Source organism: Chiloscyllium plagiosum, unplaced genomic scaffold (genome assembly GCF_037043375.1).
Source record: "Chiloscyllium plagiosum isolate Xiang-an unplaced genomic scaffold, Cpla_swu_hap1 HiC_scaffold_3, whole genome shotgun sequence".
In the NCBI taxonomy this organism is placed as follows: Eukaryota; Metazoa; Chordata; class Chondrichthyes; order Orectolobiformes; family Hemiscylliidae; genus Chiloscyllium; species Chiloscyllium plagiosum.
The window spans coordinates 47,112,279-47,135,464 of record NW_028270141.1 but is presented as its reverse complement, the minus strand read 5'-3'; the positions used below and the strand labels follow the sequence as shown (position 1 = coordinate 47,135,464).

Here is a 23,186-nt window from a genome sequence, read left to right as displayed (position 1 = left end):
AACTGTCTGGAGTGGGACTTGAACCCATAACTTTCTGAAATTAAGGTGAGAGAATAACGCACTAAGCCAAGGCTGAAAACATAGTGAATTTTTTGTGTCTACTTAAGAAAACAAAAAGTTACCAGCCATTAAAGGAGATATTAGAATCTAGCTTTTGTCACACTACATTAACACAATGAGCTATCTCTTTTTTCATTTCTCTTTCATATTCCTTAAATTTATGTCCTTTGTTTTCTGATCCTTCCACTATCAAAACAGTCTGTCATTATTTACTGTACCAGAACCATTCATCCTCTTCAATACCTCGGTCAAATCTCCTCTCTACCTTCTGCTCTAAGGAAATAATCCCAGTTTCTCTAGTGTCCCACATACATAAAGCCCCTGATTCCTAGTCCCATTCTAGCACATTGACCAATCCTTGGCAACCTGCCAAACTGTGTTCAGCTGAGGCCTAACCAATGATTTAAAATGGTTCTTTGTGGGGACTTCCACTTCAGTAAAGGGACAGTGCAAATTTGGAATACTCAGAACGACCAAGTGTTTGGGTCACTTCATCCTTGGTTCAAACTATTTGTTTCTACTATCGAAGGTTCTAGTAACATTTCTAACTTAGTGCAAAGCAGCTTAAGAATTTTGCTTTAATCCATGGTTGTAAATCCATCTAAAACACAGCTCCTGCTGGAAAAGGGGTTCCATTTCCAAGCTAGAGTTCCTTAACAGCTTGAGTGAGTTTGTAAAGCTGGGGCTAAGAAGAAAAGGTGTAATGGGCAGGAAAAATTTAGAAACTGACAGTTATATGACATTTAGAATCCAACAGTCCTTTTCTTTTATTATCCTCAAAAGGGGTGGAGTGAACACTGAAGAAGTTCTGTCCTTATGATGACCAAAAAGGACGGGGTTGCTTTTTGCTGTTTTCCAGAAGATTAAAGTGAAAGCAAGAGTGAACCTGCATTTCTACGCTGCTTTTGTTAACTTCAGGATGTCCCAAAGCAAATGAAGCAATTTTGAAGTGTGTTTACAGAGTCATGGCAGCTAAAACCAACACTCTGATGACTGCCAAATAATCTCTTAGTCGTGTGGTTTGAGGTGTTAATTTTATTCAGAACACCAAATAGATTTCTTTGGTGTTGGTTAATTAGTGCCAATGGATTTCTTGGATCAGAAAGACAGCATCTCTGACCACACACTGCTCCCTCTGTACTGCACTGGAATGTCAGCATAGATTATTGGTTTAAGTCTCTAGTGTGGGATAAATACAGAAACTTCTGGAAAAGTCCATCGTGTTTGTGCAATGAGGAACAGAGTTGATGTCTTGAGGCAAACATGATAATCTTTGGAACTGTCTGGAGTGGGACTTGAACCCATAACTTTCTGAAACAAAGGTGATAGAACAACCCACTGAGCCGAGGCTGAAAACAGTGATTTTTCTGTGTCTGCTTAAGAAAGCACACAGTTACTAGCCACTAAAGGAGATATTAGAATCTAACTTTTGTCACACTCCATTAACACAATGAGCAAGCACTCACTGGAGAGGAGAGTAAAGATGGGGGAGGGAAAACTTTGCATGTTTATTAACATTTATGTTTATTTATTTTTATGATTATTTATACCTTGTATTTACGTAGCATTTTAAAAGAATAAAACATTCCAAGATGCTTCACAGAAGATTTATCGTCATCAAAAGAAGTTCAGCACTGAGCCACATACAGAGTCGTAGGCTTGAATTTGAAGGAACGTGTCAAAGGAGGAAAGAGAGGCAGAGAGGATTAGGAAGCTTAGTGTCATGACAGCTGAAAACATGGCTGCCAGTGGTAGAGTAAGGGAGATTGCGTATCAGATTCTGTGCTAATTGCACCAGTGGAATGTTCTGGATTTTTTGAATTTGTATCCATGGGAATAACTGATCACACACCCACTTCAACAAGTTAATATCTTTTGACGTGTGCTGGATGGCTGTTCAAAGCTTTAGCCTGTGTCTACAACATGTCCCAGCAGATTTTACAAATGCTGAAGGCAATCCTAGTTATTGGTGAGACGGAGTCGACATTCCAATTAAGAGCAGACATAAGCCATTAGGCCCTACAAGTCAGCTTTGCCATTCAGTAAAATCCATCATTTTCTAAGGCAGAGATTTATACAGGGATGGGGCCTCAATTATTCACGGTATTCATTAACAATTTTGGCAATCGTGGAAAAAGCCAAATATCCAAATTTGCTGATGATGCAAAATTGGACAGCATTGTAGATGGTATTGACAACAGCATATAATAATAACAGGATATTGATAGATTAGGTAAATAAGCAAAACTGTGGCAGATAAATTTTAATATAAGCAAGTGTGAGGTTATCCATTTCAGGTGGTAAAGAATAGATCAGCATTTTTAGGACAAAGTTAAATACAGTGGATCGTCCAATGAGATTTGGGCATTCAAATACACAGTTCTTTCAAATGCCACAAGCAGGTGCAGAAAATCGTTAAGAAAACTAAAGGAATGCTGACCTTCATATAGAAAGGGCTGGAGTATAAGGACAGAGACATTATGCGGCAATTAAACAAAACCCTAGGTAGACTCCAATTACAGTACTGTATGCAGATCTGGGCATTGCACTTTAGAAAGGATGTTTTGACTCTGGAGAGATTCAACGCAGGTTTATAAGGATGATGCTTAGATTTCAGAGTTTAAATTGTGAGGAGAGATTACACGAATTAGAGTCTTATTCTTTAGATTTTAGAAGGTTAAGGGGTGATGTAATTGAGATCTTCAAGTATTAATAGGGAATAGACAGGGTAGATAAAGGTGAACAATTTCTAAATGTTAAAGAGTCTCTAGAACCAGGGATATAGTCTAAAAATTAGGGCCAGACCATTCAGAGCAATATTAGAAAGCACTTCTACCCACAAAGAGTAGTGGAGGTTTGGAACTCTCTTCCTCAAATGGGAGTCAATGCTGTTTCAATTGTTAAATTTAAATCTGAGATTAAAAAAAATTATATCAAGCAAGAGTTTATCAAGGGATAGAGGCCCAAGGCAGGCATATGGAGTTAGGCCACAGATCAGCCATGATCTTATTAAATGGCAAAGCAGGATCAAATGTCTGAATGCCCTATTCCTGTTCCTAAGTCTCTATGACCTCTGGCTGGCAGAGGGTGAGATTTCTGTTCTCTGGGTTTCTTAATCCTGGGTCAGGCCCCACTGCTGCCCAGTGTCTGATTGTCACTTAGTTCTTCAGGTCTTCCTGAAAAGAGGCAGTGGAGGGTTCTCACTGGCTCTCCAGTTGGTAATTTGATCCCATCACCTCCTCTAAATACCACCTCCTGTGTCCATATTTCCCAGCTTGAGCAAAGTTCATTTTCCTTTTGTTACCCAACATGCTTGTAGTGGTCATTAGCATATCTCATGAACCAGATTAATCTGTAACCAAGTTTCACAGAAATGATGATTACTATTCAGACTACTTCATTGTGTTACAACACAAAAAAACCTTTGCTAACCCCATTTTCTTCTACAGCTACTTCAGGAAATATTTTTAACAAAAACCAGTAACAAATTAACTTTAAAATCCCCATTATTTCTACATATGCCATTATATTTCTATGCATGTCTGTTTGCTATAACAATTCTCATCTCCACTAGCTTTTGTCAGCATTTGCCATTGCCTAAACTATTGCTGCTAAAACCCAAATCTCTATCTTTGTTCCTGCTATAATCACCCATATCAATGATTTCCCCGTTACCCCGATCACACCCATACAAATGGTGTCCTGTAGTTGAGAGCACCTTCTTCCCCATATTAATAGTCTCCCCTGGCAATTAATTCTTCAGCTCATTCAGTATTCTCTGCTCAGCCTCTGATCCTGCACTCCTCCACCCCAATCTACATATCTTCCAATCTCCCAATAGCTCTGATTTACAATTTTCCTACTCAAGTCTAAACCCCTTCAGGACTTTACACAATCTATAACTAGCCCCATTACCCTCATTAAACTCCATACTGATAACTTTGGCCTTTCTACATCCTTTGTTCTTTTTGCCCAACCTATGTGTCAGAAGGGTCAACCACCAAGGCTCCAGACTGTTGAGTTGTCTGCCAGAACTCCTTCATTCCTTTCTCTTCTCCTTCAAGTTCAATCTCTTAGATTGATCGATTGGACTAAGCTCTTAAAGGACTGAGCTTTGGTAAAGTTTCCACCTTATTTGCCACACTTTCATGAGGCATTTCAAATGATTTTTCTGCACCAAAGGCCTATATAAAAATAAACTACCTTTTTTTTCTAAAATAATTTTCTTTCCACTGATATCGATTACTTATATCCACTCACTATCCACACTTACACCCGGACTGTTACTTTAGTCAGACAAAGGTCATCTGTTTTCTGCTACCACAGAAGTGAATTGCTTATAACATATGAATCATGCTGACCATTTCATGCAGTTCAGCATGTACATAGCCTGTACTTAGCAAATTTATTGACTTCAGGCAGAGTTGTATTTCTGAGCAATCCCATTTAGTTGTTCAAAATCTTTCTGAAATGTGGTATGTGATGAGATTCTGACTGGACGGCACGGTGGCTCAGTGGTAAGCACCGCTGCCTCACAGCCAGTTCAATCCCAGCCTTGGCTGACTGTGTGAAGTTTGCACATTCTCTCTGTGTCTGAATGAGTTTCCTTCAGGTGCTCTGGTTTCCTCCCACAGTCCAGTGATATGCAGGTTAGGTGGTTTAGGTATGGAAAATGGCCCATAGTGTCCAGTAAGTGCAGGCCAGATGGATTAGCCATTGGAAAGTGCGAGGTTATAGGGTAGGGGGTGAGTCTGAGTGGGCTGTTCTTCAGAGGGTCGGTGTGGGTTTGATGGACTGAATTGTCTGCTTCCACACTGCGCGGATTCTGTGATTGCGACTAGATTACAGTTAAGTGAGGCACGAGCAAAATGTGGACCTCTGTCTGTGTCTTTTTCTTTTAAAAAAAACTGTTGGTTACCTAACTTACCTTGCTATTTTTATCCATCAGTTTATAACCAGCAGTTCGGGTCAATGCCAAGACTGCTGATATTGTGGTGACTGTTTAGTGATTTAGCTGAGTTATGCTGTTTATTTGACACTAGTATTAATTATAATTGTGGCCCCTTTGTTTCAGGAAATGAAGGCTGAACTATTGGACCAGAGTAAAGATCTCAACACATTAAATCAGTTGGCTGAAGAGCTGGGGGGATGCGCTACAGATAAAGAACGGACACGGATCCTCAACAGTGTCAATGCTCTGTCAAAGCATTTTCAAGAACTGGGAGAGGCTACCAAGAAAAGGTGAGCAGCAAACATTTACTTCTTGGAGTTGACAGTTTATCTACATTTCCACCATGACTTTTTTTTTCTCATTGTCAATGAGTCAGTGAATGATGCTGGTATTTTATTTTCACAAATGTAATCTGTTGAATGTGTCTGATCGAAGAACAAATCTGCAGAAACCCAGTTGTAACTACTGAGTTCTGAAAAAAATCTCACAATATCTATCAGTATTTATAATCCCTGGCCTCACTCCCTGCCCGACATATCTTCCAATCTCCCAACAGCTCTGATTTACAATTCTCCTCCTCAGATCTAAACCTCTTAAGGATTTTACACAGTCTGTAACCAGCCCCATTACCCTTCCTAAACTCTACCCATGACTGTGGCCATTTTTTGCATTTCTTGTTATTTTTGCCGAACCTCTATGGCCCTTCAGTCCAACATAAACAACAGAAAAGGCTGGAGTTCACCACAAGCTAGATCTTGGATCCTTGGATCTGGTTTAATTTTGGACCCTGGGGTGCCTGTTCTCTCGGTTCTCCCGTCCTACATGTTCAGTACGTGGTCTCACGCTATCCCCTCATCCTGACATTGTTACGTGAGACTCCCTTCCACTCTATATGTGTCATTATCACTTTCATTGTCGTCTTCTTCTTTCTGAATTTTCTTGCCTCTATCTCTGACTATCCCTTTCATTTATGTTCAGTTTCACATTTTCTCATACACTCTGATTCTCACACTTGCCCTTTCTGCCCCTATCTTTGGCCATTCCGCTGACACACTCCCCTTCCAATTTGTCTTTATATGTTCATCTTTGTTATCTCAATATCTTAGTTCCACTACTCAAGTATTTCAACTTGTTCCTTATACTGTGTGAAATGCTTTTCCCATTTTAAATATTCAAGTCAATGTTTCTGTTCTATTGTACATGTTGTACATTGGACAGAATTTGTCAGTGTGACATGAGAAACAATTTAAGCAGGTTTCTACATCAATCTTGCTGACTACGATTTGTGCCAAAATGTCCTGAGAGTCTTAGCGCACGGAAGGCCGAACATATAAACCGGAGCAAAAATATGGAAATGGGCTTCTTACTAACATGATTTGAATCCATCAAAACCTAATTTAACTGATGGAGCAGGTTGTAGTCTTACCAATAGACACCAGTCTCTGTCACCCACCACAACTAAATGAAAGCATTAAGAAAGGTTTATACCATTTTTCCACAATGTTTAGTGTGATTAATTAATGGGAAGCTCTGTGACTACTACATTCCAATTCCAATGTTGCAGTGGTCTCAGACATTCAAATGAGATTGCTGTTGGTGGGTTAAGGGGAAGTTGCTTTCTGCAATCTTGGACTTCACAAATGATATGTAGCTGAAGCTGTTACAAAACTGAATTCTGACACTGAGGCTAGCAGCATTATTAACCGTTGTAATAACTACAAAGGTCTCGCTGCGGTTATAGGGGAGATCAATGCAAGATCCATTACTAGTTTCTGAAACTTTAATCAAGGCAATTACAAGGAAATGAAGTGGAGTGGGTAAGTAGATGGATAAGGGAGACAGCAGAAAAGCAGTGAATATATTAAAGGAGATATTTTCTAACTTTCAATAAAGAAATATTCCACTGAGAAGGACTCAACAAGATGGATTAACCATTCATGACTTTCTGAGGAAGTTAAGGTTGGTAGCAAATGGAAAGGAAAGGTTTACAATGCCATGAAGTTCGATGACAACCAGAACAATGGGAACATTTTAAAAAACAGACTTTTAAAAAAGGAAAAGAAAGAGAAATCTAGTGAGAAATGTAAAAATAGACATCAGAAGCTTATGAAATGTATAAAAATGGAAAGATTAGCTAACGTGAGCTCAGAACATTGCGTCATGAAAAATGGACATTTCTATGTTGGAATGATTTGATCTTTTCCAGTGTTCCCTATCACCCCATTCTCTCCCTCTCTTCCTGTCCCTCTGTTTTATGTTTATACTCCTCCTCCACACGTTTTCTTTTATTGTCTCCAACTCTCTACTTTTCTCAGTTTTCTTTTCCTTTCTGTAATTTATTCATTTCCAAATGTTTCTTCTTTCTCCTAGTTGTGTTCTAATCTTTTAACATGCCTTTCAGTATTTCTGACACATGTTACTTCTCTTATTTCTCTGTCTCACTGGTGCTTATCTTCTTCCATGGAAATCTGGGGTTCAGTCAGGGCTGTTTGAGAGCTGTAGAAATAATCATGTGTCTACCTTGGACTGGAAGTGTTTGTCCCTGAATGTATCCATCACACACGCATTGTTGTATTCTGGAAATCTGGATGGTGAAGAATGGAACTGGAGCTTAATCTCGACATCCTGCACCTTTATACCTTTCAGTCTGCTCCTGTATATCAGAAGGGGAAAGGTGACTTGGTGGAAATGTCAATGGATGAACAACCCAGTGGTCCATGCTAGTGCCTTGGAGACATGGGTCCACATTTCAGCATGTCAACTTGTGGAATTCAAAGCCAATCAATAAATCTGGAACTAAAAACATGTCGTAGGAATGGCGACCATGAAACTCTTATTGATTGTCCTAAAAGCTCATCTGTTTCACTATTGCCTTTTTTGGAAGAAAGTCTGGGATCCTTACCAGGTCTGACCAACAGGTGACTCCAGATCCATAACAACATGGTTGAGTTTTTAACTGCCCTCCAAAATGGAAATTGAAAGCCACTCAGTTCAGAATGGGCAATGAGTGCTAGTTTTGTAAGCGATGTCTCTGTCTCATGAAAGAAAGTGAATCTCCTCTTAATGCCCACCCCCTGAACATGACTAAGTACTCATTTTTTGTACAGTTACCCTCCATTCCAGTTCATGTATTGACCCTAGTATACACAGCTCCAATTCATTTGCACCCAAATGTCTGCTCACTTTGGCTGCAAGTCCAATCCATGAACGCTGATATCCAGTCCTTCACTGTTTGCACCTCCCTGACCACACTATTCACATCCATGCTCCCATTGGGATCAACAGCTAACGGATAATGAGTGATCGTGGTATTGCTATTGTTCAAGGCTTAGTGGGCAAGCTGATAGGCAAGAGGATCTCCAAGGAATTGATGCTGTGTTTGAACTAAAATTATGACTAATTTTCAAAGGTGTTGCATAGTGAGCAGTTGTTAGTTTAAACCAGTCAGAAATACTGTTGTGTGTAGTCTTTAAAGATTTATCTGATTCCTGGTTTTGTGAGGAGAAAGTGAGGACTGCAGATGCTGGAGATCAGAGTTGAAAATGCGTTGCTGGAAAAGCGCAGCAGGTCAGGAAGAAGGGCTCATGCCTGAAACGTCGATTCTCCTGCTCCTTGGATGCTGCCTGACCTGCTGCGCTTTTCCAGCAACACATTTTCAGCTCCTGGTTTTGTGCCTCAAGGATTTCATTGGTTCAAGGGACACTGCAACCTTCTTTTCTTACGGTCCAAATGGACGTGAGAACGCAATGGTTCCAAAAGCTGTGGCTTATTTCAACTTTCTCTTTCTGTTCACTCACTTTCCTTTTGTTTTTGATTTGCAGAGAGGAAGAATTATTTTGTTGCCAGCTTCAGACAGATCAATTTAAAGCACTGCTGATGTCGTTCAATAAGTGGGCGGAGGGAATGAACACAAGGATTCCAATTGTAGACCCAAGTCTAACTACAGAAGCTCTTCAGAAGCATTTATCCAGTATTCAGGTGAGAAATCCTCAGCTGCTGAATACTGTGTGCTTTGTTCCTTTCACAATGAATTATTAATCAATCGAGGAAAGCAGTCAAAAGTCTCTGAGGACAACTCTTATCCCTAGATACTTTATGTATTGTATCTCTGTTGTTCAGTAAATAACTACTTATTTAATCTTTCTATGCTCACTCTTGTAATAGTTCAGCTCGGTAAATGATTATTTTAAGTGCTTGTGTCCTAGATTACACTTTGTGAAACAAGCTTCCATTTAACTCCAGTTGATGCTTTAGATTGGAATAATGCAAAAATCCCTAGAAACGGCAAACTCAATACTTTAACTTCATGCTGCATAAAGTTGTGTAAGTTTGTATTTATCTGATTAATAAAGCAGCAGTAATTTGTACTGATATAGCACATTTTAATGCAGTAAAAGGGTCCAAGACACTTCACAGGAGTATGTCAAACACAATTTAACACTGAGCCACTCAAGGTAATATTAAAACAAGTGACTCAAAAGCTTGGACCAAGGCGTAGGCTTTAAGAGGGTCTTAAATGAGAAAATCGAGTGAGGATGTTTAGATCTTGGATCGAGATGACTGAAGATACAACTAGCACCAGTTATATAATGCAAGTCAAGAATGTGCAAGAGGCCCTAGGTGAAAAATTTACTCTAGCAGTTCTTTAGGAACTGGTCAGAATCATTGGGTATACTGGATATTCTTGCTTGTACTTTTAAAAATATAATGGTGCAGTTGAGGGAGTTTCTGTGTTCACATTTGATTGTTTGTGCCCAGTGCATTTTCTAGCATGGAAGAATCGCCGTGGGAGGGTGGGGGCAGCAATGTAGTTGAGCTGAATTTGATATTCTGTCTCAGGCCAGTTGACATGACTTGTGCATGTTCCATTATTATCCTGTAAAAGATGCTCTGGCCATCTTAGAGATGAACTAGTGAATGTGAAGCAGAACAGACAATATAGAGTTAAGCATATTCATTTTTGCTTTTCTTTCATTGCAAATGTGTGTGACCATTGTGAAAATAACATGGTAACTGGAAGCAAATACAAGAGTGACTTTGAAATAAGAATCATGTCTCTATATATGTTAATATATATTTCTATATGTTTATAAAGGTAAACATTTGCATGGTTATGGGAGAGACTCAAGGAGTGCGATTGCTTAGATAGGTCTTTCTCAGACCTGACTGAGGCTTGATGGGCTGAATGGTCTCATTCTGTGTGCTGTACGATGGGACAGTTTTGTTTTCTACTATTCATTTTTGTTCTTCTTACATTCAGAAATTACATCATTCATTCAACATTGGTCTACTTAAACGCAATTTTTCATTTTGCTTACTTAGGGCATGCTCAATGAGTGGTCTTCAAAAGCTTCCGAACTTGTGGAAGTTAATCAGAAAGGGTCAACTTTGTGTCACCTAATCAATACACTGACTTCTCCAGCCTATTCAAGGACAATATTCAAATCAGGTAAACTAGCACGGCTGAAAGTTGCATGCATTGTCCTGACAGATGCTTTAATCAGCTCAATTCCCTTTTTTAAAATACTTCAATTGTTTAATAGCTACAACAGTGATTGATGACTGGAATGAAGATCATTTGTTAGAATTTTCAATTTGATTTACAGTTTTATTTTGTATCCCAGGCCAGCAAATTGCAAACAAGGCGATTTTGACAACCTTCAGTCAGTGATGTATGAAGAGTAGTGAATGGATTCTTGCCACAACAGCTCATTTGAGGGAATGCCATGTATTGGCACTATTTCCAATTGGGCCTGTGTTCTACTATCTGTCTATCATTGAACCCATATATTTAACTGAATAATGTTTCCAGACAGAATTCCCTATGTTTCTACAATCCAGTGCAGCTATTAAGCATATTTTATTTGGCATATTCATTTCATGGATCTATGGTTTAATGAACTGCTGTAATTCAGTTTCAAATGAAGTGTTTGAAGATTTTAATTAAACAGTGCATTACTGTAACACAAATATCCTTGTGATGTAGCAAGAAAAATAAAACCTTAATTCTCCAGGGTTTTATATATGTTTTTATAATTCACCCTGTTCAAGGCTTCATAATCAGTACTGTTCTTTCTGTGGAATTCTCCTTTGTGCAAACTGACTAACAGCTAGCTTGCTGCTGTTACAATGTTATCAGGAGAATACACTGGGTGCTATTTTCACAGGTGGCTATCCTTTTTAACTACGCTGTTAAGGTGAAGAAGTTTAAAATAAGTAATGAGAGCCTAGTTTTATTAAACTAATTTAAATTGGGAGTTTCTGCAGAAATGACTCCAAAGATTGTACAACCCCAGCATGCACAATGGGAGACATCCAACAGAACTGTTTCACCCAAAGGATGGTAGGATTATAGAATGAGTTGCCTGGTAAACCAGTCAAATGAATGGTACGTGTGTTACTAGATGAAATCCATTATTATATTGGTTGCTGGGAGTAAGGGATATGGTGGAGCAAAGAGTCAAAAGAGAAAGCCCTGTAGGACTAAATGGCTTGCAATTGATGAGCACAATTGTTGCTGTGTAAGACGACTGAATTTCAGCAACTGGGAATGTTGAACACGTATGAAATTTGTCATATGTTGGAGAATTTCTTAAAAGCTTCTTTCTGAAATCACAATGTGGACCTCGATAACCTTGAGGTGCTTGGCTGGAATGACATAATGTTAAAATAGAATCCATAAAGCCTAATTTGAAGGAAGGCTTTAACCATTTTAAAATGCATCCATTTAGAGTACCACATTCAGTTTTCGGCGCCACTTACCAGGAAGGACATATAGGTCCTGGAAGTGATGCTGACGCTGGAAAATGATACCTTGGCCTAATAGATAAAATCATAAGAAGCAGTTGCATTGACTTGGCTTGAATTCCCTCAAGTGTGGAAGATTATCGGATGATCTAATTGATGTATTCAAAATCATTACAGGAATTGATTAAGTAGAAAGAGAAAAATAACTTCTTCTCATGGAGCAGTGCAGAAGAAAGGTTACATACTCTTAAAATTAAAGCTACAGGCGATGTTAGGATGCACTTCCTTACAAAGGGAAGAGGATGTCCCCAAACCTGGGCTTCAAAAAACTGTTGAAGCTGAGGTGACTGTGAGGCATTAAGAAGTCCAGAACAAAGGCTTGAAAGTGGAATTAGATACAAATCAGCTATGCTTCAGTATCACATGGCATTCAGTTAAAGCAACAACTTTAACTTGAAGTCTTCTGCTTAAAACAATGCAGCGAAAATATTCTGAGAAGGCTTTTTGCAAAGAATCTATTTGTTCTAAGTCTTTTGTTGAGTTTGGTTTGTCTGTAACAGTTTGGATAGAACTTTATATGAGTGCTGACCTTATGTTTGATGCTAATAACAATGTCTTATTTACCCAATATATTGATCTGTAGGTACACAAGTAGTGAATGGTGGGGGAGCAGTCTCTGCTATCTGCGATTCCAAAGGTAAGCTTTCAAGTTTCACAATTCACTACAGTGTGATCTTGTAATGAAATGTGTAAATGGATTGTCTGAGAGCGTTACTGCTTTTAAAGAAATAGTTCTAAAGAATCTGAACCTTATAAGTTGTATTATCACAAGATCAAAATGTTTCCTGTGTTTCATATTAACATCATATCAATTTCTCTTGTGTTTAAATTTAACACAGTGAGTGAAATCATATGCTAATATGGCCAAAAACATGTATGTGAAAAATCTAAGTATTCCAATTATTTGTAGGTCATGTCTATCTCTAATTAATAAATTTAAAAATCTACATTTCCTTTCTTTGTAGTATGAAGCAGAGTTAAAAAGATCAATAAATCAATTCATTTCTTCTGTAGATATTTTAAATAGAGATGCTATATAAAGTCGTCTTAGTCTTACTCTGATTAGAGAGACAACTACTGGTGATTTAACTTGAGGCTAACCACATCTCCGGTGAGGGGAGAGGTTGAGAAGGAGGATCCTTGATGGTAACCTCAGCCAGTGCAGGAATTGAGCCTACATTGTTGGCATCATTCTGCATTGCAAACTAGCCATCCAGCCATCTCAGCTAATCAGTTCGAAGTTTTAATGCGGCTGATTTTAGGTTAATTTCTCTGCAGAGGTAATGATGCAATAGGTAAGTTAATGCATATATCATAGGTCATTCATACATTGGTGAGTTGTTTGAGTGACTTTCTTCGAGTCACAACAAAACTATTTCTTCTGTCTTTACAAGAGGAAAGCTGTGGGGGAAACTGGTTATCTGAATTGTCATGCATCATGAAATAGAGCGTTAATGTCGTCTGCAATCAAATAAACAGTTTTCTCCACTGTTGACAAGTTAGTTGGAACTTCTTTTTTTCCAAGCTCCATTGGAATGTTGGGATGAATGATACCCTTCAATTCTGTATCATTGTTTGAATTTTCCTCTGTTTATATGGGTGTCATTGAATTGGGTATTAGTTGTTTATCATTTGGGCCATGAAACCCATCTTTCTAGCTGTGTTCTTGATTGTGATGTCACTATTAGAAAGTGATGCTTGACTGTGGTCAGTTTTGGGGATCTTCCTCAGGCTGCCAGCTTTGGTTGTATTTGTTAGATGCTGATATAGTAGTAATGTCATTGGAGTCATAGAGTCCTACAGCACGGAGACAAGCCCTTTGGCCCAAAATGTCTATCAATGTTCACACTATTTCCCTGCACTTGGCCCATGTCCTTTTAAGCAATTCAGGCAGCATCCGATGAGCAGCAAAATCGACGTTTCGGGATGAAGGGCTTTTGCCCGAAACGTCGATTTTGCTGCTCGTCGGATGCTGCCTGAATTGCTGTGCTCTTCCAGCACCACTGATCCAGAATCTGGTTTCCAGCATCTGCAGTCATTGTTTTTACCATGTCCTTCTAAGCCTTTCTTATCCATGTATTTGTCCAAATACCTTTTAAATGTTGTTAGTACACCCATCTCTATCACTTCGACTACAGTTCATTCCATATGTGTACCACCCTCTGTGTGAAAAGTTTCCCATCAGCTTCTTACCCCTCTAACCTTAAACTGATGCCCTCTAGTCTTTGATTCCCCAACTCTGGGAAAAGGACTGAGTGCATTCACCCTAATCATGCCTCTCATAATCTGATACACTTCTATAAGATCCCCCCCTCAGTCTCCTATGCACAAAAGGAAAATGTCCTAGTTTGTCCAACCTCTCCCGATAACTCAGACCCTTCAGTCCAGGCAACATCCTTGTAAATTTCTCCTGCACTGTTTCCAGTTTAGTAACATCCTTCCAGTAGCAAGGTGACCAAAACTGACTCACCAATGTCCTGTATAACTGCAACATAGCTTCCCAATGTCTATAACTCAGTGCCTGACTAATGAAGGCCAGTATGCCAAAAGCTTTCTTCATTGCTCTGTCTACCTGTGATTCCACTTTCAGAAAACCATGCACCTGAACTCCAAGGTCCCTCTGTTCCACTACACTCTTTAAGGCCCTACCATTCACCATGAAACCTCTACTTTAATTTGACTTTCCAAAATGCAAGACCTCTCACTTATCTATATTAAATTCCATTTGCCATTTCTCACCCCACTTCCCCAGCTGACCAAGGTTCTGCTGCAGTGTCTGAGAACCTTTCTCACTGTCCACAATAATGCCTATTTTAGTGCCATCTGCAAACTTACTAATCATGCTTTGTACGTTCTCATCCAAATCATTCATATAGATAACAAACAGGAATGGGCCCAGCACCGACCCCTGAGGCATTCCACTAGTCACAGGCCTCTAGTCCGATAAGCATCCTTCCACTATTACCCTCTGCTTCCTACCGTCAAGCCAATTGTGTATCTAATTTGGCAGCTCCCCCTTGATTCCATGTGACCTAACCTTCCAGAACAGCCTACCATGTAGAACCTTACCAAAGACCTTACTGAAATGCATATAGACTATGTCTACCACCATGCCCTTGTCAATCTTCCTGGTCACGTCATCAAAGAACTCTAACAAATTTGTGAAGCATGATCTCCCATGCACCAAGCCATGCTGACTACTCCTAATCAAGCCCTGTCATTCCAAATGTATGTATATCTTATCAGAATCTTCTCAAGTAACTTACTGACCACAGATGTTAGGCTTACCGGTCTATAGTTCCCAACTTCATTCTTTGCAGTTCTTCTTGAATAAAGACACAGCATTTGCTACCCTCCAGTCTCCTGGGACCTCACCCTTGGCAAACAATGATGCAAAAATATAGCCAAGGCCCTCACAATTTTTTTCTCCAGCCTCCTGCAGTGCTCTTGGGTATATTTGTTCAGAACAAGAAGACTTATTCAGCTTCATGAATTCTAATGCATCCAACACCTCTTCTGCAGTGCTGTGGACTGTCCCCAAGGCATGAGCACGACCTTTCCCAAGTTCCCAAGTCTCCATGTCTTTCTCCATGGGAAACACAGAGAAGAAATATTCATTGAGGACCTCACCCATCTCCTGCGGTTCTACATATGAATGTTCACTTTGGTCCTTCAGGGGTCCATTTCTCTCACTAATTATTCTTTTTCCTTTAATATACTTAAAAAAACCTCTTTAGATTCACCCTAATCATCTCAGCCAAGACTATCTCGTGCCCCTTTTTTGCCCTCCTGATTTCCTTCTTCAGTAAACTCTATATCCCCTATATACCTCCAGGGATTCCCTTGATCCCAGCTGCCTGTACCTGAGCCATACCTCCTCCTTTATTCTGGTCAACGACTCAATATCTCTTGTCATCCAGTGTTCCCTATTCCTGACAACTTTGCCTTTCACCCTCACAGGAACATATAGACCTTGAACTCTAGCTATCTCACTTTTAAAGGCCTCCCACTTGCTGGAGGTCACTTTTACCTGCAAAACAAACTTCTCCAATCAACCCCTGCAAGTTTCTGTCTAATTCCATCAAGATTCGCCTTGTCCCAATTTAGCACTTGAACCCGTGGACCAGTTTTGTACCTCTCCATAACTATCTTAAAATTAATAGAACTATGGTCACTGGTCATAGGAAGGGAAAAGGTTGAGATTCTGCTGGAAGATAACAGAAAGTTAGGCAGGAATTTAAAAAGGAGGTCCTCGAGTGTAGTAATATCTGGATTACTCCCAGTGCTATGAGCTAGTGAGGGTAGGAATAGGAGGATAGAGCAGAAAAATGTATGGCTGAGGAGCTGGTGTATGGGAGAAGGATTCACATTTTTGGGTCATTGGAATCTCTTTTGTGGTAGAAGTGACCTGTACAAGAAGGACAGATTGCACCTAAATTGGAAGGGGACTAATATACTGGCAGGAAGCTGCTTGGGAGGATTTAAACTAGTAAGGTGGGGGCGTGGGATGCAGGGAGATAGCGAGGAAAGAGATCAATCTGAGACTGGTATAGTTGAGAAAAGAAGCGAGTCAAACAGTCAGGGCATGCAGGGACAAGGTGGGACTGATAAATTAAATTTCAATTATTTCAATGCAAGAGGCCTAACAGGGAAGGCAGATGAACTCAGGGCATGGTTAGGAACAAGGGACTGGGATACCATAGCAATTATAGAAATGTGACTCAGGGATGGACAGGACTGGCAGCTTAATGTTCCAGGATACAAATCCTACAGGAAGGACAAAAAGTGAGGCAAGAGAGGAGGGGGAGTAGCGCTTTTGATAAGAGATAACATTACAGCTGTACCGAGGGAGGATATTCCTGGAAATACATCCAAGGAAGTTATTTGGGTGGAACTGAGAAATAAGAAAGGGATGATGGATCTATAATACAATCCATTATTGTGATTATGGTAGGGGATTTTAATTTTCCAAACAGCGACTGGGACTGTCATAGTGTTAAGGGTTTAGATGAAGAGGAATTTTTAACCACGTACAAGAAAATGTTCTGATTCAGTATGTGGATGTACCTACTAGAGAAGGTGCAAAACTTGACCTACTCTTGGGACATAAGGCAGGGCAGGTGACTGAGGTGTCAGTAGGGGAGCATGTGGGGGCCAGTGACCATAATTCTATTCGTTTTAAAATAGTGATGGAAAAAGATAGACCAGATCTAAAAGTTGAAGTTTTAAATTGGAGAAAAGTCAATTTTGACAGTATTAGGCAAGAACTTCCAAAAGCTGATTGGGGCAAATGTTTGCAGGTAAAGGGACGTTTGGAACATGGGAAGCCTTCAGAAATGAGATAACAAAAGTCCAGAGGCAGTATATTCCTGTTAGGGTGAAATGAAAGGCTGGTAGGTATAGAGAATGCTGGATGACGAAAGAAATTGAGGGTTTGGTTAAGATAAAGAAGGAAGCATATGTCAGGTATAGACAGGATAGATCGAGTGAATACTTAGAAGAGTATAAAGGCAGTAGGAGATAGTTAAGAGAGAAATCAGGAGGGCAAAAAGGGTTCATGAAATAGCTTTGGCATTTGGAGTTAAGGAGAATCCAGAGGGTTTTCACAAATATATTAAGGACAAAAGAGTAATGAGGGAGAGAATAGGGCCCCTCAAAGATCAGCAAGGCGGCCTTTGTATGGAGCTGCAGAAGAGGGGGGAGATAATAAACGAGTATTTTGCCTCAGTGCTTACTGTGGAAAAGGACATGGAAGATATAGAATGCAGGGAAATAGATGGTGACATCTTGCAAAATGTCCAGATTACAGAGGAGGAAGTGCTGGATGTCTTGAAACGCAAAGAAGTGGATAAATCCCAGGACCTGATCAGGTGTACCCTAGAACTCTGAGGGAAGCTAGGGAAATGATTGCTGGACCTCTTGCTGAGATATTTGTATCATTGATCGTGATCTATATGGACTTCAGTGCGGCGTTCAACAAGGTTCCCCATGGGAGACTGGTTTGCAAGGTGAGATCTCATGAAATACAGGGAGAACTAGCCATTTGGATACAGAACTGGCTCAAAGGGAGAAGACAGAGGATGGTGATGGAGGGTTGTTTTTCAGACTGGAGCCCTGTGACCAGTGGAGTGCCACAAGGATCGGTGCTGGGTCCTCTACTTTTTGTATTGACATAAATGTTTTGGATGTGAGCATAACAGGTGTAGTTAGTAAGTTTGCAGATGACACCAAAATTGAAGGTGTTTTGGACAGCGAAAAAAGTTACCTCGGATCACAATGGGATCTTGATCAGATGAGCCAATGCGTTGAGGAGTAGCAGATGAAGTTTAGTTTAGATAAATGCGAGGTGCTGCATTTTGGGAAAGCAAATCTTAGCAGGGCTTATACACTTAATGGTAAGGAGCTAGGGAGTGTTGCTGAACAGAGACCTTGGAGTACAGGTTCATAGCTCCTTGAAAGTGGAGTGGCAGGTAGATAGGATAGTGAAGAAGGTTTGGTATGCTTTCCTTTTTTGGTCAGCGTATTGAGTACAGGAATTGGGAGGTCATGTTGCGGCTGTACCAGACATCAATTAGGTCATATTTGGAATATTGCTGCAATTCTGGTCTTCTTCCTATTGGAAGGATGTTGTGAAATTTGAAAGGGTTCAGAAAAGATTTACAATGATGTTGCCGAGGTTGGAGGATTTGAACTAAAGGGAGAGGTTGAATAGGCTGGGGCTGTTTTCCCTGGAGTATTAGAGGCTGAGGGGTGACCTCATAGAGGTTTATGAGGGGCATGGATAAGGTAAACAGATAAGGTCTTTTCCCTGGGGTGGGGAACTCAGAGCTAGAGGGCATAGGTTTAGGGTGAGAGGGGAAAGATATAATAGAGACCTAAGGGACAGTTTTTTTCACGTAGAGGGTTATGCGTGTGTGGAATGGGCTGCCACAGGAAGTGGCTAATATTGCAACATTTAAGAGGCATCTGGATGGGTATATGAATAGGAAGGGTTTGGAGGGATATGGGCCGTGTGCCAGCAGGTGGGACTAGATTGGATTGAGATATCTGGTTGGCATGCATGGGTTGGACCAAAGGGTCCGCTATACATCTCTATGACTCTATGGTCCCAAAGTGCTCCCCACTGTCACCTCAGTCACCTGTCCTACCCTCTTTCCCAAGAGTATGTCAAGTTTTGCCCCTTCTCAAGTAGGACACTTTTATATAGTGCTTGAAGAAACTTTCCTGAATGCACTTTACAAATTCCACCCCATCTAAGCCCTTAATGCTATGGCAATTCCAGTCTATGTTAGGAAAATTAGAATCCCCTACTATAACAACCCTATTGCTCCTGCAAGTCTCCCCAAGTCCCTGCATATTTGTTCCTCTAATTCCTGTTTACTAATCGGAGAGCTATAGTACAACCCCAATAATGTCACCATCCCTTTTTATTTCTTAACTCCACCCATAAAGCCTGAGGATGATTCCTCAGTTATTTCATATCTGATTACTGCTGTAATACTCGCCTTCATCAAAAATGCAAATCCCACTCCTTTCTTTCCATCACCTCTGTACTGTCTAAAGCACCTGTACCCTGGTATATTATGCTGCCAGTCCTGTCCCTCCCTTAGCCATGTTTCTATAATGGCTTTAATATCCCAGTCCCATGTACCTATCCATGCCCTGAGTTTTCATCAGCCTTGCCTGTTAAGAGTTGGTACCCAGGGCGTCAGGCTAATGTTCTAGGGACATGGATTCAAATTCCACCATGGTAGATGGTAAAATTTGCATTTAATAAAATCTGGAATCAAAAACTATTCTAATGGAGACCATGTAACTTCAGATCCACAGTAATGTGATTACTCTTAATTGCTCTTCAAATGGCATACAAAGCTAATCAGTTTGAGGGCAATACAGATGGAAACAGATGCTGGCCTTAACAGAAATGCTCATATTGCACTCAGAATAAAAACAAATTTCTAGACGTATAATCAAACGACAGTTTGTCTCTGACCACATTTTCACATTCCACACCAGTGAGCGTCAACCCCTATGATGCCCCAACTTCCCACGTGGCCTCCACGGCCTGTCAATCCTCATGATGCCCACCTCCCTCTGCCAGGCAGCAAATGAATCGTTTCTTCTCAGTAGAACCTTGCCTATTGGAGCAACAGCATTTATATCACTACCCTCTTTTCTAATAAAAAAAAGTGTTTAAAAAAAGAACTAAATGCTGGAATCCCTAGATATTTCCAGATAATCCTGGAAAGTTCATTGACCTGCAGAACTAACCATGATCTTTTGAGCTGTGATTGAGATAGACAGGAAGAAAGGAAGGAAAATACAGAGATCCCATTAAAATAAGTTATTGCCTTGAAATTAAAACAATGGAATTTAGATGTGGTTGCCCCTTGTATTTTGTCTTATCAGTTGAAGTTTCTTTGGCTCCTGGGAGAATCAGCTATCCTACCTAACTCCATAAAGCCCTTTCATGATGCATTCAGTTTGACATCAGCTCACCTTCTAACAGTTTGGGGATTGAGTGGAGTAAGGCAGGGTCTTATTCCTCTACTTTGACCTTCATTGCTCATCCACTTGACCCATATTTTTCCTGTTGATATGGGAGGAGTGTACGTCCATACACAATCAGGTGGGATCCTCCTCTACATATCAAGACTGAAATCTAAGACAGCTGAAATCTGGTATGTCCCGATCATAGAAACTCTATGCTGCCCTTGTTGCCCAAAACAGAAGACCAGCTTTTGGATCTTTGGTCTCATTCTCCCTCACCGTCAGTGTCGAGCAAACTGTGGTCATGGGACAGGGGTTTATGTCTTCTCCTGCAATTAGACTCAAATAAACACTGCTGGAAACAGTCAGAAAATTCGGTCTACAGTTACAATCTGTTTGTTGATGAAGAGCTCAGCATGTGCATTGGAAAGGCAACCACCATTAAAATGGACCAGGAGAGACAACAAGCTGACCTATAGGACTGAGATGCTTATATCAAAGGCCTCTGTCATCAGCACATTGAATATGGCAGTCAACCCTGGACAAGTTAACACCTACAGGAGAAAAAGACTTAATGACTGCCATCGCTGGTGTCTGCATTGCGTCTCTGGCATCACATGGAAGATAATGTCACCAGTAAAGTAGTCCTTTCTTGGGCAAACATGCCAAGCAATTGCTAGAGCCAGTCAAGCAAAGAAGGCTTTGCTGGTTTGTGCACTTGCACAGAATGAAAAATGACAACTTCCCAAAGATATGCTGAACGAGGAGTTAGTTGGTGCCAAAAGTATCCAGCAGAGTGCTCATGACTCCCATTCAAAAGAGACGATAGACATGTTTCAACACCAATCATAACAAGTGGAAAATTTTAGCTGAAATGCAAATAGAGCTTTCATCAGGAGTTTGTCGGTATGGTGATTGGGGTTTTAGAAGCTCCAAAGCAGACATCACCTCTGCAGGCTGGCACAGGGGTATTTACCACCTGAAGATCAACCTTCAGCTTGTCCCTTGCATGTACGCATTCATGTGTATACACAAAACTCAACTCAGCAGTGCTGTATTTCCTCCTCCTGTGAGATTTTTCTAATTCATTGAAAATGCAGAAATGGCAACATTTATTCTCCATGCATGCGGAATGCACAAACACCTTAAACAATAATAAAATCTTTAAAATAAGCTTTTTTTTTGCATTCATACTACATGATGATTTAAATGCTAGAAATTTGGACTTTTGAAGCAACACTGTTAAAAGAGGCAGTGGTGTCATTTAAAAATTTACAGTTCGTGTGGCATCTTTGAAAATACAATTGACAAACACCTATAATATCGCTCGGAAGATCACATTCAAAGTGATGCCAGAGGAAAATAATTGTTTTAAACCAATGCTTTTGGACATAACTGAAGTGCTCCTGGGATGATTTTTCACATATCATCATGTTTTCTTTACAGCCCTGTTGAAATTGTGTTGGTAAACCTATCAATGCCCCAAGGAATCCAAATAAGTGCTGTTACATTTGCAAATGGCTATGAACAGCTATAAACTTTGAAACTATCCCAATTTCATGTACTTTCGTTCAGTTGCGATTTTATTTTCTGCAGTCTCACCATCTGGCCACGTACTGCCGTTTCAAAATGTTTGCAACCAGAAGTGTTGATTTATTTGACTGTGATGAATTCCAAATTGTACTTGGAATCTATTGATTATGTGATTTCAAACATGAATAGTTCTATCTCTTTTACTCCTAATGCAGAATCATGGCCTTTTTCTCCGTTTATATCTTAATCTCACTGAAACCAGGACTTTCAATTCTTTTAAGATCGTATGGAACAAAAGATCTAAATGAGTTCTCAACAATTATTCCAGTTAAAGTAAAAACAAACCTAAAAATATTTGTATCTTCAAGAGCACTTCTGCCCAACTAGATTGTTGAAGCACATGGTGAAAAAAACAAAGGCTCGTGAAGCTACAATTCCAAAAAAAGGAAAATGCATCATCATCCAACAAATGAATATACACTGGTAGTTAAGTAATTTGACAGAAGGTTTCACAATGCCAGGTTCCATAGCACTGAACTAACATAACTACTCAAAATTGAAAACTTTCCTTATCATTTTAAAAAATATTGCTATTCAGTTGCTACAGTTTGTAAAAGACATAATTTTAAAAGTTTGCATTTGATTTCAGTATGTACTATTAAATCCAAGAACATTTACTGATATTGTGCTAATTTGTCCCAAGGTCTTCTCTCCTGCCCCCTCATACTACATTTTAGAAGAGAAAGATTTTAAAAATGAAAAAAAAAGAGATAAAGGCAATTCAGGGTAATTTGAATAATTATTTATCAGAGTATTTTATGCAAATTGCATTCCATTTACAGAAATTGGTTGCAACCAAAAGGTGTCATGATCCACAACTAAAAAGCACAGGAGTGTGATGGAATACTCCCCACTTGCCTGGGCAAGTGCAGACCAGCAACATTTTAGAAGCTTGACCCCACCATCTAGCATTAAAGCAGCTATATTGACACCACATCCATAGAAACCATTACTGACAGTAATCATTAAACACAAGACTATTTCAATTAGAACCCTCAATGCTAAAATCTAAATTATTTGCTTCTCTTTTGAAACCACAGCTTGCAATAGAGTAAATAATAATAGAAATTTCACACTTCATTGGGCGCAATTTCTGCAATATATTCAAAAGCCAACACTATATCTGGATGAGTTTGTTTTCAGCTCTTATAACAGGAACTGGATGTAAATAATATCCACCATATTTAGGGTAATGGCTCTTAACCTTCAGTGGAACTACTTTAGGTGTAAGATTGGAAATTACACCTGACTTGTTCTGAATTTGTTAGAAGTCACAAAGCTCAGA

At 39.8% G+C, this 23,186-nt stretch overlaps 1 protein-coding gene across 20 annotated transcripts in view; it reads left to right on the top strand.

Moving 5' to 3' along the window:
* The window catches only part of dst (dystonin), a 617,802-nt gene that overhangs the window by 406,459 nt on the left and 188,157 nt on the right, over positions 1-23,186 (top strand). For all 20 annotated transcript variants that reach the window (XM_087979186.1, XM_087979173.1, XM_087979215.1 and 17 more), the window contains 4 exons: positions 5,135-5,301; positions 8,833-8,989; positions 10,334-10,460; positions 12,402-12,455. In XM_087979186.1, coding sequence (XP_087835312.1) covers positions 5,135-5,301; positions 8,833-8,989; positions 10,334-10,460; positions 12,402-12,455 — 505 coding nt within the window. The remainder of the gene's footprint in view (positions 1-5,134; positions 5,302-8,832; positions 8,990-10,333; positions 10,461-12,401; positions 12,456-23,186) is intronic.